This window comes from Salminus brasiliensis, chromosome 10 (assembly GCF_030463535.1).
Source record: "Salminus brasiliensis chromosome 10, fSalBra1.hap2, whole genome shotgun sequence".
NCBI classification, from domain to species: domain Eukaryota; kingdom Metazoa; phylum Chordata; class Actinopteri; order Characiformes; family Bryconidae; genus Salminus; species Salminus brasiliensis.
In genome coordinates, this window is record NC_132887.1 from 38,534,872 (window position 1) to 38,551,722 (window position 16,851).

The 16,851-nt window shown below is 45.6% G+C and overlaps 1 protein-coding gene across 1 annotated transcript; it reads left to right on the plus strand.

Moving 5' to 3' along the window:
- The first annotated feature begins 160 nt into the window (after positions 1–160).
- On the plus strand, positions 161–16,424 carry erich1 (glutamate rich 1). The gene is made up of 6 exons (XM_072690046.1): positions 161–496; positions 712–831; positions 2,759–2,884; positions 8,397–8,804; positions 9,120–9,317; positions 14,239–16,424. The coding sequence occupies exons 1-6, from the start codon at positions 478–480 to the stop codon at positions 14,316–14,318; spliced, it is 951 nt and encodes a 316-aa protein (XP_072546147.1). The 5' UTR covers positions 161–477; the 3' UTR covers positions 14,319–16,424.
- The last annotated feature ends 427 nt before the right edge of the window (positions 16,425–16,851 follow it).

Sequence of the window (16,851 nt, forward strand, 5' to 3'; positions counted from 1 at the left end):
TGAGTGTGTGTGCGCGCGCGCGCGTTCCCGTCCTGATGCTCAGCCTCTGTCTCTCACTGGCATTCGCCGCTGTCCAGCGCTTGGGCTTTGTGCGCATGCGCGGCTCGGCTCGGCACCGCGGATTGCGACCCGCGGCCTCCGCCATTTTGGTGAGGTCAAGCTCGGCGTTGTGCAGCTTTATAGGCTTGCTTCTGCTGTTAGCACGGGAACTGTGTGCGTGTTTTGAGCGGGGTGTTATATTAATGTAATATCTCAGAGGAATTGTAGCGGTTTAATGGTGGTTAGAGGCATTTTTGTACGCCGCGTTCGCAGGACGCTAGCTAGCTAGCTCGGTCGCTCGCTGGCCAGCAGCCATACTGGTTGTGCTGCTAGCTTGCGAGTTACGAGTCAAAGTTTTGTTGTTTTTCCAGGATTGTTTTGTTTGTTTTAACTTGAGTGAGTTGAGTTCGTTCATTTGGAGAAGAAGAGCTGGCAATTATGTCGTTTAGGAAAGAAGGTAAGGAGTAAGTGCTGTTTACTGGCGCTCTGTGCAGGTTAGCGTTAGCCTGCTAGCCTACACACAGTGCATTAGCCTTATCTGGCGCTACTTAAGCCACCATGTGAGTCTGTCGTGTTCCTCTCAGGTGGGCTCTGAGCACAGGGATGGAGTTGTGATGGAGTTGTGATGGAGTTTTGTACAGCACATCACAGCAGCTCTCCTCTCTCCTCCAGTTTTCCAAGCCAAAGTGCTTCAGAGGCTCTACCCTCCTGCTGCTGCCCCCCCGAGCTCAGGACAGGCGCTGGACTCCCCAGAAAACCCCCCTAAACCAGCTCCAGCTTCTAAGCCAGCTGGTAAGACTCCTCACCTCACTGAATGATGAAGGTAGAAATATAATATTTAGAGAGTTGAAATGTTTGTTTACGTTTAATTTAACACATTTTAAACTTTAAATGTTTGTTCAATTAAATGTAACACATTGTTCCGGCTGAGAAAACTATTTATAAAATCGGAGAAAACAAATTATTAAAGTGCAGAAATGATTTATTAAATTAGAGGAACGATTTATTACATTAAGGGGATTAATTATTACATTGAGGGAATTAATTATTACATTGAGGGAATTATTTATTACATTGAGGGAATTAATTATTACATTGAGGGAACGATTTATTACATTGAGGGAATTAATTATTACGTTGAGGGAACGATTTATTACATTGAGGGAATTAATTATTACGTTGAGGGAACGATTTATTACATTGGGGGAATTAATTATTACGTTGAGGGAACGATTTATTACATTGAGGGGAATGGATTATTAAATTGAATGAACGATTTATTACATTGAGGGAATGATTTATTACATTGAGGGGAATGGATTATTAAATTGAATGAACGATTTATTACATTGAGGGGAATGGATTATTAAATTGAGGGAACGATTTATTACATTGAGGGGAATGGATTAATAAATTGAGGGAACGATTTATTACATTGAGGGGAATGGATTATTAAATTGAGGGAACGATTTATTACATTGAGGGGAATGGATTATTAAATTGAGGGAACGATTTATTACATTGAGGGGAATGGATTATTAAATTGAATGAACGATTTATTACATTGAGGGGAATGGATTATTAAATTGAGGGAACGATTTATTACATTGAGGGGAATGGATTATTAAATTGAGGGAATTAATTATTACATTGGGAGGAATGGATTATTAAATTGAGGGAACGATTTCAAGTCAATTCGAAAGGATTTATAGTCATTTCAACTGCATACGGAGAACACAGTGAAACGAAACAACATTCCTAATGAACGATTTATTACATTGAGGGAATGCATTGTTAACTCGAGGGAACAGTTTATTCAAATGAGATAATGATGGAATGGAATCTGATTCATTGCTGCGTTTCCGAAACAGCCTATTTTTTTTAACACCTGACAAACATTTGGGGACCAAAACAGCTTAGATGCAGTCAGAGCTCTAGAAGCACAGATATTAGGGGAAGTTTCATGTTCCACTGTAAAATTACTCCACACTGCAGACTCCCAACTAATCTGTTACAGTTGCCTTACAATGATACTCATATTACAGAGGCTGGGAATTGAACCCCAGTCTCCAACATGGTGTGGTTATTCGTTGCACCACACCAACCACAACACCTTCTGCTACTTTCTGAGAATGCTCCTCACTGCAGCTGGCTGGGAATAATGCCGGTTAATGGTGCCTAAAGGACGTCAGAGAGCGCTCTGCTAGAGCACATCGGTAAAAACAAAGGAACGGGCGGTTTTCAACCCTAACCTAGCGCACCTAGCTCTGCTCTTTAGATGGCCTGGATTAGGTGTTTTAGCTTGAGGCTTGACCTGAGCTCTGCAAACATCACAGCCCAATATTGCCATTCACTTGTTAAACGTCAGTAATCATTGATCGTGCCAGCTTAGGCTGACTGGTTCTGCTTCCAGGAAATGTGAACTTTTACTGGTGTTCATTCTGTGTACTTACAAAGCGCTCAGGAGCGGAACAAGCTTATGGATTATTGTCAAATTGATTTATCCTGTGCGCAGCTTGTGGTCTGCATGGGTTAGATGGAACGCCGGCTCCGCTGGGAAGTGAGGACGGGAGTTTTGTTTTTTGTTTTTTTTTCATAAAAGACATTTAGTTATTTCGGAGCTCAGTAAGGTCATGTTTAGGTCATGGCGGCTGGCTTGGGGTCGATGCACCACATAAACACGTGTATGTGTCTTTCTCTCTCTCTCTCTCTTTCTCAGGTAGTGTTGGAGTATGTGATTTACCAGCCAAGAAGATATACACCGTCCTCCCTCCTCCCGAAGACTACAGGCCTACCAGCGGAGATGAAAAGCCAGAACCCATCAGCAGCGCAGACGGGACGGCCGGTATGAGGCCTCTGATCTGGTGTTTAGAGGTTGTGAGATGTGAGAGCGGCAAGCCTGTACAGCTTCTAATTTATTGGCCCCTCCCACCACCACCACCAATTCAGCTTGGATCAGGGAGGCCACTTGGAAACTCTCCATCGCACTCCTGCTTCATTCACTCTCTCATTCCCCCCCTAGTCCGCCTGAGTGCCGTAGCGGCAAAGCCATCTCCCAGATTGCGTCCTTAAGCTCTATAGCGGTTACGGAAGAGAGGCGTATTTTACAGCAGCAGGCTCAGACAGACTAGTAGAAGAGGCTGTTGACTATGATGATCTAGTGGAGTCCATCAAATGCTGGGATGTCAGAGATGGAGCTGCAGAGAGGTCGTACTAAATTTCCTTTCGAAGTTTTTTTATTTATTTATTTTTTGGGGGGGGGGGGGGTTCGTAGGATATCAAATATCAATCATGTCTTGGATTGCCTGCTGCATCTGGGGTTAGTGATCAGTCGTGTTTAGCAGCACTACCCAAAAAAATCATGATCGAGCCGCTCAATCTTCACAGTTGCAGTTCCAGCTATTTTTCTCTGGCTGTTCTAGGCAAAAATCCATATCACAGTAGATCAGTAGATTTTTTATATTTCATTTTTATTATTTAATAAATTATATATTATATAATTTATTATTTTTTTAATCAGGCCACTAGAACGCTTACTTGACCTAGCATCTCCAATCCTAAACTAACTCCTTTCATTTCACACCAAGAGTTATCATTCAGTACTTACTCAAGTAATTTAGTAACTACTATGTAAGTAATGTGAGGAAATGAAATATATGGGGTGTGACGCCTTATGGTATTAGAAGCCGTAAATGATTGACTGAGATGTGAGCTCTAATTCGATGTTACGGTTAGTGTGGCGTCTCGCTAAGGCAAATGATCAAATATTCTTGTTCAGCGGAGCAGGTGATTAGTCTGCACTCCTGTAAACAAACACTCTCAATTAGCGTCTCCAGTTCGGAGTGATCCAGGCAGTCGCTCAGACCCGCTCGTTAATTCACTGGTGCCGTCCTAATACTTGTGAGCTGCACTGTGCTGCTTCTGCTTCTGGAGGATCTGAAGGGGCTCTAGCCTATGTTTGCCTTCACTGTACACGGTTTAGAGCCTTACGTCAACTCAATCGACCGCCGGGGAACATCTAAGCGTAACAGTCATGAATTTTACATTCCACCACTCCTCAGCTGAGCGATGGCGCTGTGCGGCGACGACGCACAAGGGGTCACGTGACTCCTGGGTAGTGACTGGGAAGTGCACAGTCAGTGCATTAGAAATGCTGTTTCCCTCACAGGCAAGCTCTAAATTTAACAGAGCGGATATTCGCTCCTTTCCATTTTCCATTCTTCATCATTTTCCTGAAAGCCTCTTTCACTCTCATTCTTTATTTATTGCTTGCGCCTTATTACCCCTGTCTTACAGCTTAGCGCTTTAGTAAGTGTTCCGAAACACGGCTCCTTCCTTTGTCCTGATTAGGCTGTTGCTTACTCGCAGGACCTCAAGGTACAGTGGCATATCAGAATAGAACTGTACAAAATACAGTACACCTCGACATGCTGCAATACTGCACTGGCACATATTGAGTACTGCATTTGACAGTGAATGAGCTGGCACCAGAGTGACCTCATATTTGTCCGACATCTGTGAAGGTAAAGGTGCCAAAAAGGGGTTAATGGTGTGATTCCATAGAAGAACCACCCTTTTATATATTTATTTATTAATTTATTTTTATTTTCACTCAGGACACATTTCCCTCCCATGGTGGACTATGAGGCTCAACAGCTTCAGTTTATGTCTCTTCAGGAAGTCCAGCGCCCGGGGAGCAGAGAGGGTAAAGGGCCTTGCTCAAGGGTCAAACAGTGGCAGCTTGCCGAGCCCGGGAATCAAACCCACAACCCTGTTATCGATATCCCGGCGCTCTAACCGCTGAGCCACCACTGACCCCACAACACCACTGCCCCCAATATAACAGTCTTATGGGGTGGCACAGTGAGATTTTATCAATACTTAAGTGGTATTGACCAGAGGAGGATGCCCCCCCACTGTCGAACAGCGTGTTTTACATCACCCATCACATCTTAACCATTTAATTGTGTAGAAATTGAGGGGGAAAGTGCTCCACACTCAAGAGTCACCTGCCTACCAGTTAGTTCCTCTACTGTACGTTTTATTTATTTCTTAACTCTTAAAAAAAAGAGAGTCCTAAGGGCTCTGTGCCGGAGCCATGTCACCTTAGATTAGCTCTCAGCAGGTTCGCCAGACACCACCCGGCTCCAACAGTTCCCATGAAATCAGAAAACGTCAGGCTAGCACAGAGCCGGTTATTACATTAGCAGGGGTGAGTCGCGTTGACCATGCTTGCTTTCATTTGTGGAAGAGATTAATAGCTGGAGACAGCGGGCCAGGTTCATAAAGCACAACGTCAGATTTACTGGGGTGTTGAGAGCAAATAACGCCACGGTAACACGTCTGTTTGTTCAAATACGTTGTGTTTCATGTAGTTATTGATTAGTAATGCTAATGCCTGACCCACACTAAAGGATAATCGGGCTGATTGTGAGGCAACCTTTTGTAAATTTCTGGACAATAGTAATGTCTGTTTGTAAAGGTCTGGGCCACAGTAAGTGGGGTTTTAAAGGTCTGGGCCACAGTAAGTGGGGCTGTAAAGTGCTGGACCACAGTAAGGGCATTTGTAAAGTTCCAGGCCACAGTCAGAGGAATTTGTAAATTTATGGACCACAGTAAGTGGAGTTGTAAAGTTCTGTGCTACAGTAAGTGGGGCTGTAAAGTGCTGGACCACAGTAAGGGCATTTGTAAAGTTCCAGGCCACAGTCAGAGGAATTTGTAAATTTATGGACCACAGTAAGTGGAGTTGTAAAGTTCTGTGCTACAGTAAGTGGGGCTGTAAAGTGCTGGACCACAGTAAGGGCATTTGTAAAGTTCTGGGCCACAGTCAGAGGAATTTGTAAATTTTTAGATCACTGTTATTGGGGATTGTAAAGTTCTGGGCCACAGTCAGAGGGTTTGTAAGCTGAGCCACGATTTGCTCTTCCAGACAAAGTCTCCCGATTTTAGGGTGATTGTAAACTATGATCTTCCCCGATCGTCCTGTAGCGTCTGGTGTCTGTAATCCCAGCTTTAGTCCTTCCATCATCTCCCAGAGCAGTCGGGCCGGCCTGATTGTGAATCGTAATTTGACATATGTTTAATATTTACGACTCCGTTTCAGTTTTGTGGTGTGGATGCCGACTCTCTTGTGGGAAACGCGACTTCGACCTCATGCCTTAAGGTCTGTCAACCAACGAGACGAGCTGAAGGAAACTCGTGATTGGAGACAGCTGCAGCAATTCTATTGGCTCAAAAGCCTTTTCTTCTTTTAATCCCTCTCACTCTCTCTCTCTCTTACTCACTAAGTGGGGAGAGGGCTGTTGAGGACGTCTCATTTATTTGTCCGGGAGAGAGACACTGTTCTCTTCCGGATGGCCCACTTTCCCCCACAAATTAATCTCCTAATTAGTGTTCTTCATTCCATTTACATCTTTCAGCAGATGATGGTATCGCTAAAATGCTGCTCGGATCCAAGTGCCTAAGACTCAATGTTCCCACCACCCCTTTTAGAAGTGCTTTGTTATGTTCCCATCGTTGGGAACGGCCATGGAAAGCTCTGCAGCAGGTATTTTATCCCACCACCAGAGGGCGCACTGTGGGGTTTTGCCTGAATGGCAGGACTGCAGTTAAGCCTTACCACAAAAGTGGCCACAGGTCTTTAAGCTGCTTAAGGATCTGGACAATAAGCGTTTTCCGGCGAAACGGTAAATAAATAGAAATTACCACCAGTTACCCTCTGCTCCAGCTCTGTGCATAGCTATGAGGTCCTATTGATCGCAGTAGACCTTGTCCAATCTGCATAACTGCAATAACATCACACATTCCCATTAGCTGTGTTATTAAGCGCCCCCCCCCCCCTTTCCCCCCCTCTTCCCCGCTCTCATCAGCTGCTCTGTACCAGCGGACCCCTTCCTCTCACTGTAATGAGGTCTGTGGTGAAAGGCTGAGTGATCAGTAGCTCGTGGCTGGGAGGGATTAATGAATATGGAAGCGTGTTGGAGGACACTTCAGTCACGCTCCACTACAGCCACTGTTCTGTCGGCCCATATGGGCCTGTAGAACAGGGCAGCGGGGGGTAGACAGGGGCAGAGACTCTGTAAACTGCAGTTGTTGAAAGGGCACATGAGGTGAAAGCCGAGCTGCATTTGTTTGATGTTATATATTCACGCTTACGTAATAATTCGCTCTAGTCCACAGCTTCACTCAGCTATTTTTGGTGCATTGAAGCTCATGAATGGAGGGACGCGGCAATAAAAAGCTACCGAGGTCCGGACCTCGTCTACCTGTCTAGCTCGTGCTGTGATGATGGAGGCTAACAGCAGCCTCTGCGTCACACGTACAGCATGCTAAGAGATGTCCCTGCAGGGGAGGTCTGTAAAGTTCTGGGCCACAGTAATGTCAGTTTGTAAAGTTCTGGGCCACAGGCAGTGGGTTTGTAAAGTTCTGGGCCACAGTAATGTCCATTTGTAAAGTTCTGGGCCACAGGCAGTGGGTTTGTAAAGTTCTGGGCCACAGGCAGTGGGTTTGTAAAGTTCTGGGCCACAGTGATGTTCGTTTGTAAAGCTCTGGGCCACAGGCAGTGGGTTTGTAAAGTTCTGGGCCACAGGCAGTGGGTTTGTAAAGTTCTGGGCCACAGGCAGTGGGTTTGTAAAGTTCTGGGCCACAGTAATGTCCATTTGTAAAGTTCTGGGCCACAGGCAGTGGGTTTGTAAAGTTCTGGGCCACAGTGATGTTCGTTTGTAAAGCTCTGGGCCACAGGCAGTGGGTTTGTAAAGTTCTGGGCAACAGGCAGTGGGTTTGTAAAGTTCTGGGCCACAGGCAGTGGGTTTGTAAAGTTCTGGGCCACAGTAATGTCCGTTTGTAAAGTTCTGGGCCACAGGCAGTGGGTTTGTAAAGTTCTGGGCCACAGTAATGTCCGTTTGTAAAGTTCTGGGCCACAGGCAGTGGGTTTGTAAAGTTCTGGGCCACAGTAATGTCTGTTTGTAAAGTTCTGGGCCACAGACAGTGGGTTTGTAAAGTTCTGGGCCACAGTAATGTCTGTTTGTAAAGTTCTGGGCCACAGGCAGTGGGTTTGTAAAGTTCTGGGCCACAGTAATGTCTGTTTGTAAAGTTCTGGGCCACAGTAATAGGGTTTGTAAAGTACTGGCATGCAGAAATGGGGGGTTGTAAAGTTCTGAGCCACATTGAGGGTGATTTTTAAGTAGAAGGATGGTGTGAGGGTATACAGTTGTAACTCTGGAGAATAATAGCTGTTAGCATGTCTAGTGTTGGCTTTGTAGTCCTCAGTCCAGATGGAAGTGTGTGGAGGCGGTGACGTCTGGTACGAGAGGTGATACGCTTTGTTGCCTTCCACTAATGTCTCCCTCCCTGTCCAGTTGATCTTTCAGGTTCAGAGAACAGTGACAGCTCTGAAAACGAAGACCATGTGAGGAGGAGAAGAAAGCGACGGAGGAAAAGAAAGGCTGATGATGCTGGAGCCGGGAGGACAGGCAGCCACCTGAGAGGGAACACCGCTCAGGGAAAGTCTGAAGCAACTGAGGAAAGGAACGGAGAGTCTTTGGAGGTCCCTGAGGGCCAAGAGCGACTCAGCAAAAGTAAGAAGAGGAAGCTGAAGAAGAAACGGCAGAAAGAGAAGCTACGTTCACTTGGCATGGTGCCAAAGTCCAGGCCCCTGGAGTTCACCTACAGACGGGATGGGGGGCAGAACGAGGAAGAAAACAGCCTAAAGGTAGAAAAGGTTCTGGATTTCCTGAGAACCTTGTGGGACATCTACCTTTCAGATCGTAAGTCCATTAAGCTCTTGTCGCTCAATGCAATCAAATCCTCACAGCAATGCTCCTCCAAAATCTAGTAGAAAGCCTTCTTCCCTGGACAGTAGAGACTCCAGTTGCTCCAACAAAAGCAGGATAAGCTCGTTTTATTACCCTTGATTTCAGAAGAAACCATGAACGAGGAGGTGTCCCAATACTTTTGTCAATATATTGTCTGCAGCCTAGCTGTAAGCGATAGCAGCCATCCTGAAGCCTGAACTGGTGTTCAATCGCGGATGCTTCAAGCACTGACCTAACAGCCCTCTTCTTCCTCCTCCTCCTCCCTAGGCTCCAGTACTGCCAATAGTGGTCCCTCTCTCTCTCTGAGCACGGCAGAGTCCCTGTTCACTCGTCTGTCGGAGGGTACGGCGCCCCCTGCTGCTGTGTCCAGTCTGTGCGGGCTTAGGGCTCTGCTAGGCCAGAGGGATGTGGAGCAGTTGAGCACCGCGCTGCAGGAGTTCAGCCACACCTCCGCACTGACCTCAGGTGAGTTGCACTGGGAACTGTAGAAGATAAATAGGCTCTGACCACCTCACCACCAGCCACCAGCGTCTGTCGCCGTTATTTGGGACGGCCTCGACCAGAACGAGAACACAGGTGGGACTAGAATCTAGAATGTGCGAATTAATTTCCATAATCTTGCTGTTATCCCTTAATATTATTTATGTATGCTAATTAGTAAGCACATTTTGTTTTATCTAGGCTGTTCATTAATTAATTTGCAGAATTTGTGCACGCACATCCACACCCACCCACACTGAGCTGGTTAACCGCCCGCTCCCGCACACAACACTGCATCTGAGTGATGGATATTGTGGTGGGAGCCTTGTTTGACAAGCTAGCAAGTTCAAGACCACACTGAATGACCATATACTTACGTGTGTGTGTGTGTGTGTGTGTATATATATATATATATATATATATATATATATATATATATATATATATATATATATATATATATATAATGTGTGTGTGTAGAATATGTTTAGAATTATTATAATATTATTATAATATTAGAATAAATACATTAATACACTTTCCAAGCTCCAAAGCTCTCCTCATTAGTATTATGGAGCCTAGTTCTCATCCAACACCTGGACTTATTGCCACCTGTCTCCAGAACATTCAGAAAAGGCCCTGACCAGCCAGACAGGGTACTTTTTTTTCAAAGATGTCCCTGTCCCTGTAATCATAATAAACATTTGATGGCCACAGAGAATTTTTTTTTGTCCGAGAACGTCAGGTCAGCCTGCCCCAGGTTAGAAAACCAACCAGCAGCTGTGTGACGACGACCATAGATCCAGTCCCTCTAGGATTGTACGATCTTGCAGAACGTTGCATTTGTAAATTAATAGGAACCATAGAAACACAAAATACGGCCGATATTCTGCCGTCCCATGCTCACAGCTGTGTCGAAAATGTAATAAATGCTGCTTACTACCTGCTAACCGGCTGCTACAGTCTCTATTCTCTATCATAAACACATTATATGGACAATATTATTTTGTATTGGGACTGAGAAACACAATATACGGACAAATGTATTGGGACACCTGCTCATTCATTGTTTCTTCTGAAATCAAGGGTATTAAAAAGAGCTGATCCTGCTTTTGTTGGAATATTTGTCTCTGCTGTCGAGGGAAGAAGGCTTTCTGCTAGATTTTGGAGTGAGGATTTGATTGCATTCAGCAACAAGAGCAGTGTTGGTGAGGTCAGGATGATGGATGATGGATGATGATCACCATCCCACCTTGTCATCCACAACTTCCCAATGCATCCCAAAAGTATTGGATGGAGCACCACCATCCATCATTCCAGAGAACACAGTTCTTCCACTGCTCCACAGCTCAATGCTGCTGGGGGGCTTTATACCCCTCTAGCCCATGCCTGGCATTAGGCAGCATGGTGCCAATAGGGTCCTATTCTATTGGTGGTACTTCTCTACAGGGGCTAGACAAGCTGTGTGTGCATTTGCACATCTGTGTCAGCAATAGGTGCAACTTTAAATAGCTGGAAGGGGTGTCCACAAACATTTGGACATGTAGCGTACTGAACGTGTAAACTTTGATGGAGTTTTAATAGCGCTCCTCGTCGTCTCGTCGCGAACTCCGGGCACATTAACTAAATCGGGGGAATGAGAATCGCTGGATGTTCCGCGCAGTTGAACGCGTCATTTGGCGTATTATCCCATACGTTACCGCGTCATTACTGTCAGACGGCGCTCACTGAACGACCCGCAAGCAGGTCAACCGTCATTAAAGTGGACCGTTTGAGAAGATCGCCTGCACCCCCCCATCCTTCTCCCTGAGCGTGACAGATGGCTGTTCCCAGCGGGACATCAGGGGGGAGATGGAGTTGAAGGTGCGCTCAGCTAAAGACAAAAGAACGCTGTCATTTCAACAGGTCTATATTAGGACATTGTGTCAGTCTCCATTCATGTTGCATCAAACACCCTGACGTCTTATAGCACAGAACGCTCGACTGATATTGTGTGTTTCTGATAAAGTGGCCAGGGAATGGACATATGGGGTAGATTTCTAATAAAGAAGCCAACAAGCGGAGGCCAAAATCAGGGTTTCTAATAAAGTGGCCAATCAGTGGAAGTATAAGACGGTTGTTTCTAATAAAGTGGCCAGTCAGTGGAAGTATAAGACGGTTGTTTCTAATAAAGTGGCCAGTAAGTGGAAGCTCAGGGTAGGTGTTTCTAATAAAGTGGCCAGTCAGTGGAAGTATAAGACGGTTGTTTCTAATAAAGTGGCCAGTAAGTGGAAGCTCAGGGTAGGTGTTTCTAATAAATTGGCCAGTCAGTGGAAGTACAAGGTAGCTGTTTCCAATAAATCGGCCAGTGAGTTAAAACATAAACCAGTAAGTGAAAGCTCAGGGTAGGTGTTTCTAATAAATTGACCAGTAAGTGGTAGGTGTTTCTTATAAAGTGGCCAGTCAGTGGAAGTTCAAGATAGGTGTTTCTAATAAAGTGGCCAGTCAATAGAAGCTCAGGATAGGTGTTTCTAATAATGTGGCCAGTTAGTGGAAGCTCAGGGTAGGTGTTTCTAATAAATTGGCCAGTCAGTGGGCGTACAAGCGTATTTCAGACAGTTCTGCATCAGGACTGAATGTCGTTGAGGTGTTATAATAATTCAAACGGGGATTTGTAAAGCCACTCCGTGTTGTTTACGGGGGGTTTGTGGTTAATTTGTGTTGACTGAAGAAGATCAGTCTTTTGAAGGCCTCGTTCTGTAAATAGCATCTTCTGTCCCAGTGCGAGCACAAACCCGCTCAGACTTCAGTTCCACTGTTCGCCGTATTTAGAGATTTGACTGTGGCTTTATATAACAGCTCTCGCTGGCTGAAGCTTCCCCAAGAATGACATCCCTTCAGTAACACCATCCTTAGTGTTCTAGTAAAATCTGTGGTTTCAAATAAATATTGGATTCTAATATTTTATATTATTTATTTTATTTGTACATGTTCTTTATTTTTACATTTATTTTTATATATGTATTTTTTTTTTATGTTTAAAAGGGAGGTGCTTCCAAAAGTCCTTGGTCCCAGTACCCTTGCAAGACCATCAACCCTCCTAGGCCAAAAGTGCCAAGAGTGTATTTCCCCACATGGTTTTGGTGGCAATCAACCCTACCACAGACCCACCCAAAATACTGTTTCTAATAAAGTGGCCAGTGAGTGGAAGCTGAAGGTAGCTGTTTCTAATAAAGTGGCCAGTGAGTGGAAGCTGAAGGTAGCTGTTTCTAATAAAGTGGCCAGTGAGTGGAAGCTGAAGGTAGCTGTTTCTAATAAAGTGGCCAGTGAGTGGAAGCTGAAGGTAGCTGTTTCTAATAAAGTGGCCAGTGAGTGGAAGCTCAAGGTAGCTGTTTCTAATAAAGTGGCCAGTGAGTGGAAGCTCAGGGGTAGCTGTTTCTAATAAAGTGGCCAGTGAGTGGAAGCTCAAGGTAGCTGTTTCTAATAAAGTGGCCAGTGAGTGGAAGCTCAGGGGTAGCTGTTACTAATAATATGGCCAGTGAGTGGAAGCTCAGGGGTAGCTGTTTCTAATAAAGTGGCCAGTGAGTAGAAGCTCAAGGTAGCTGTTTCTAATAAAGTGGCCAGTGAGTGGAAGCTCAGGGGTAGCTGTTTCTAATAAAGTGGCCAGTGAGTGGAAGCTCAGGGGTAGCTGTTTCTAATAATGTGGCCAGTGAGTGGAAGCTCAGGGGTAGCTGTTTTTAATAATGTGGCCAGTGAGTGGAAGCTCAGGGTAGCTGTTTCTAATAATGTGGCCAGTGAGTGGAAGCTCAGGGGTAGCTGTTTCTAATAATGTGGCCAGTGAGTGGAAGCTCAGGGGTAGCTGTTTTTAATAATGTGGCCAGTGAGTGGAAGCTCAGGGGTAGCTGTTTCTAATAATGTGGCCAGTGAGTGGAAGCTCAGGGGTAGCTGTTTCTAATAAAGTGGCCAGTGAGTGGAAGCTCAAGGTAGCTGTTTCTAATAAAGTGGCCAGTGAGTGGAAGCTCAGGGGTAGCTGTTTCTAATAATGTGACCAGCTGAAGAACTTTAGAACCCAACCATGTCTTGGCTGAGTGATGGATCATGTTCATCTGGCTTCTCGCAGGTCTACCAGTGTATCTTCTCTACACAGCAGTAAACATTAGGGCGTAAACTGACCACAGATCAGCTCTGTTATATGGAATGTGATTAATATGGGTGTGTGCCCGTGCTGCGCGTGGTTCAGGACCTTCAGCCGTTCTTCACAGCTCGCTGGTGCTCCTCCGCACAGCGGGAATCAATGGACTACATTCTCCGCACCCCAAACTGTTTCAGAGCTTAATTTCGGCCCTCAGAGGGAACACCAGTCAAGGGTGACGGAGCCGTTAAGCCACTCGCTCTATCACACACCCACAGAGTGCAGGGTTTTACACACACACACACACACACACACACACACACACACACACACTTTGTGAACTGCACTTGTTACTAGAAGTGTGAGTGAAGGTGCGACCTACAGGTGAAACTCTATTAAGAGCACTGTGCACACCAATCAGCCAGAACATTAAAACCACATGCCTAATATTCTGCAGGTTCCCCTCGTGCCGCCAAAACAGCCCAGACCCGTCAAGGCATGGACTCCACAAGACCTCTGAAGGTGTCCTGTGGTATCTAGCACCGAGGCGTTAGCAGCAGATCCTTTAAGTCTTGTAAGCTGTGAGGTGGGGCCTCCATTCACATCAATGAACCTTCAGCACCCATGGCCTCTGGTTGTCCTTCCTTGAAGCACTTTGGTAGGTGCTGACCACTGCATCCTGGGAAGACCCCATACATTGCTAGGCGTTTAGTTTTTGATGATGCGGCTGAAATGAGGCCAAATACACAGATTTTGGCCTTTTCCTAAAATTCTCTCTCTCTCTCTCTCTCTCAGATGAAACTGTGCTCGTCTGCACTCTCTTCGACTACTGGATGACTGAAGTTCTCCCCATGCAGACGGAAAAGAGGACGTGATGGTGGAACACAGCTTGCACAACTCCCAGTGTCCCAGGCAGGCACATCTGATTCTGCTATAATCAGGAATTCTGGATGTCCTGGACTGCTTGAATGTTAGAATTTGTTGTATTTCCCACCAGAAGAAACAATTAATGTCCCAAAACTTTTGTCAAGAAAATGAACTAGAGAACCAGTGATACCAGTGTATATTGGTTTAGTTAATTTGGGTCAGTTCTACTGTAAACCGGTCATATGCTCTTTCAAATGGTTCTTTAAGGGATGCCTTAATGTAAAGGTTCTTTACACTCTCTACACATCTCTAGTACAGACGTGGTTCTTTGAGGAAGCAAAGTGGTTCTTCATTCATTTTTCACTGTCCTATAGACCTTCAAAGCCTTTTCTGAAGTCTAACAGCGAAAGAGTACACATGCTGAGAGGGGCTCCACTAACCAATCTGAGGCCTGCAGCCTGCTCTCCACTCCAGGACCAGCCTTAACCTGTCATCAAGGGCCCGTTTCATTCCAGGGCCTTGTCTCTGCACACTCGGACGATGTTGATGAACCCTGAAACATAAAAATTGCCCTGTTTTCCTTCAGAACTGTAATCCAGCTCCTATCAAGACCTTCAAGACCTTCAATCTGAGCCACCTGTCGATCCAGCCGTCACTCACGCACCCTCCAGGCCGGCGTTTACCGCTACGAGAGGGAGCCCGTAACATCGTTATCGATCGGTTGTGCCCAGCCAGTCTTTTCCAAAGCTGCCGTCAACTGCTCATAATGAGTAGCCTCTGGCTTAGCCTCTTAGCGGCTAATTATCTTAGCAGCAAATGTCAACAGCCCCTCGCTAATCCCTGTCCTCATTGTTTAGATGGTGACATTTAGGCTTCGGCGCAGGCCCGAGCGCTCATTATCTCCATTCTCCACACACACATGGCCGGCCCTACCGCGCACAAATGAAGGTCACGGCCCCGGTCGGCAGATCAATCACAAACAAGCGTTTGGTGTACTCTGGAAAAGTGAAAAGTTTGACGTTGATTTTTTTTTTTTTTTTTTTTTTACAATATGCCATGAGTGCTGATTAGCTAATTGGTGAAGTAGGCCAGTTTATGACCAGTGTTTCCTATGAATGACCTCTACTGAGGTAAACGCTTCTCCTGTTGAGGTTAATCTGGCCCTTAGTACCCTTAGGGAGCAAGGCCGTATTACTCTAATGGGCTTTAAGACCTGCAGCTCAGGGCCTTGGCCACTAAGGGGACCTTGAGCCTGGGTGCAAGTCCGTTGTTCCCAGGGCTCCCACGCGTCCCGGAAAATCGAGAAAGCCTGGACATTTGGAGGCCGCACTATATGCTCAAATGTTTGTGGACACCCCTTCTAATGAGTGTATTCAGCAAATGTACACACACATACACACAGCTTGTCTAGTCCCTCTAGAGAGGTATTGCTAATCTATTGGCACCATGCTGCCTAATGCCAGGCGTGGGCTAGAGGGGTGTAAAGCCCCCCAGCATTGAGCTGTGGAGCAGTGGGAGAACTGTGTTCTCATCAGGAAGGATGGTTGGTGCTCCATCCAGGACTTTTGGGATGAGCTGGTCCATCATTCAACATCCTAACCTTGTCGCTGAATACAATCAAAACTCACAGCTATGCTTTAAAATTTAGTAGAAAGCCTTCCTCCCTGGACAGTTACTCCAATAAAGAAGGATTAACTCTTTATAATACCTTTGATTTCAGAAGAAACAATGAATAAGCAGGTGTCCCAATACTTTTGTCCATATAGTGAGCTGTCGAGCCACCTAGACTGCATATTTTAGCCATATATCCTTGTTGTATTTATTTAGTCAGGTATGGAAGTCATGGAAAATGTCCTGGACAAGTCCTGGACTAAAAAGAAGCATGACTTGGTGGTGTGTTGGTGGACGTGTGGTAGAGTCCTACAAGGCGAAGTTAGCTGGGAATGCAGCTCCGTTTGGAAGACGCCATGACTGGGACACATGGCATAGGGAAAATGAGCGAGCCTCTTTACTGCCAGTAAGGGGGTGTTTAGGCAAGACGACAAGACAAGACAAGTGCTCAAGAGTGGCCCTGGCTGCGTGTCTGGATCATGTTGCTTCATTAAAACCATCTCACTCCATCTGTTTGTTTGCTGCTGTAATGGAGGAAGCACCAGGTGCACAGAGTCTGCACGATGATTATGGTCCTGTTACATGTCCAACTACCAGGTCCTGCAGGGCCAGAGATGGATAGAGGAATCGTGTGTGACTGAGGAATCGCCTGGTTGTGTTACTGTCTTAAACACTCACTAACACTGCTCTTGTCGCTGTATGCAATCAAATCCTCACAGCAATGCTGTTGCAAAATCTAGCAGAAAGCATTCTTCCCTGGACAGTAGAGACAGTTACTCCAACAAAAGCAGGATCGACTCTTTTTAATACCCTTGATTTTAGAAGAAACGGTGGATGAGCAGGTGTCCCAATACTTTTGTCCATACAGTGAGTTTACTGGCAACACAACCTAAAGACCAGCCTGGATTTATTGGGGTTTTTTTTTTTGGT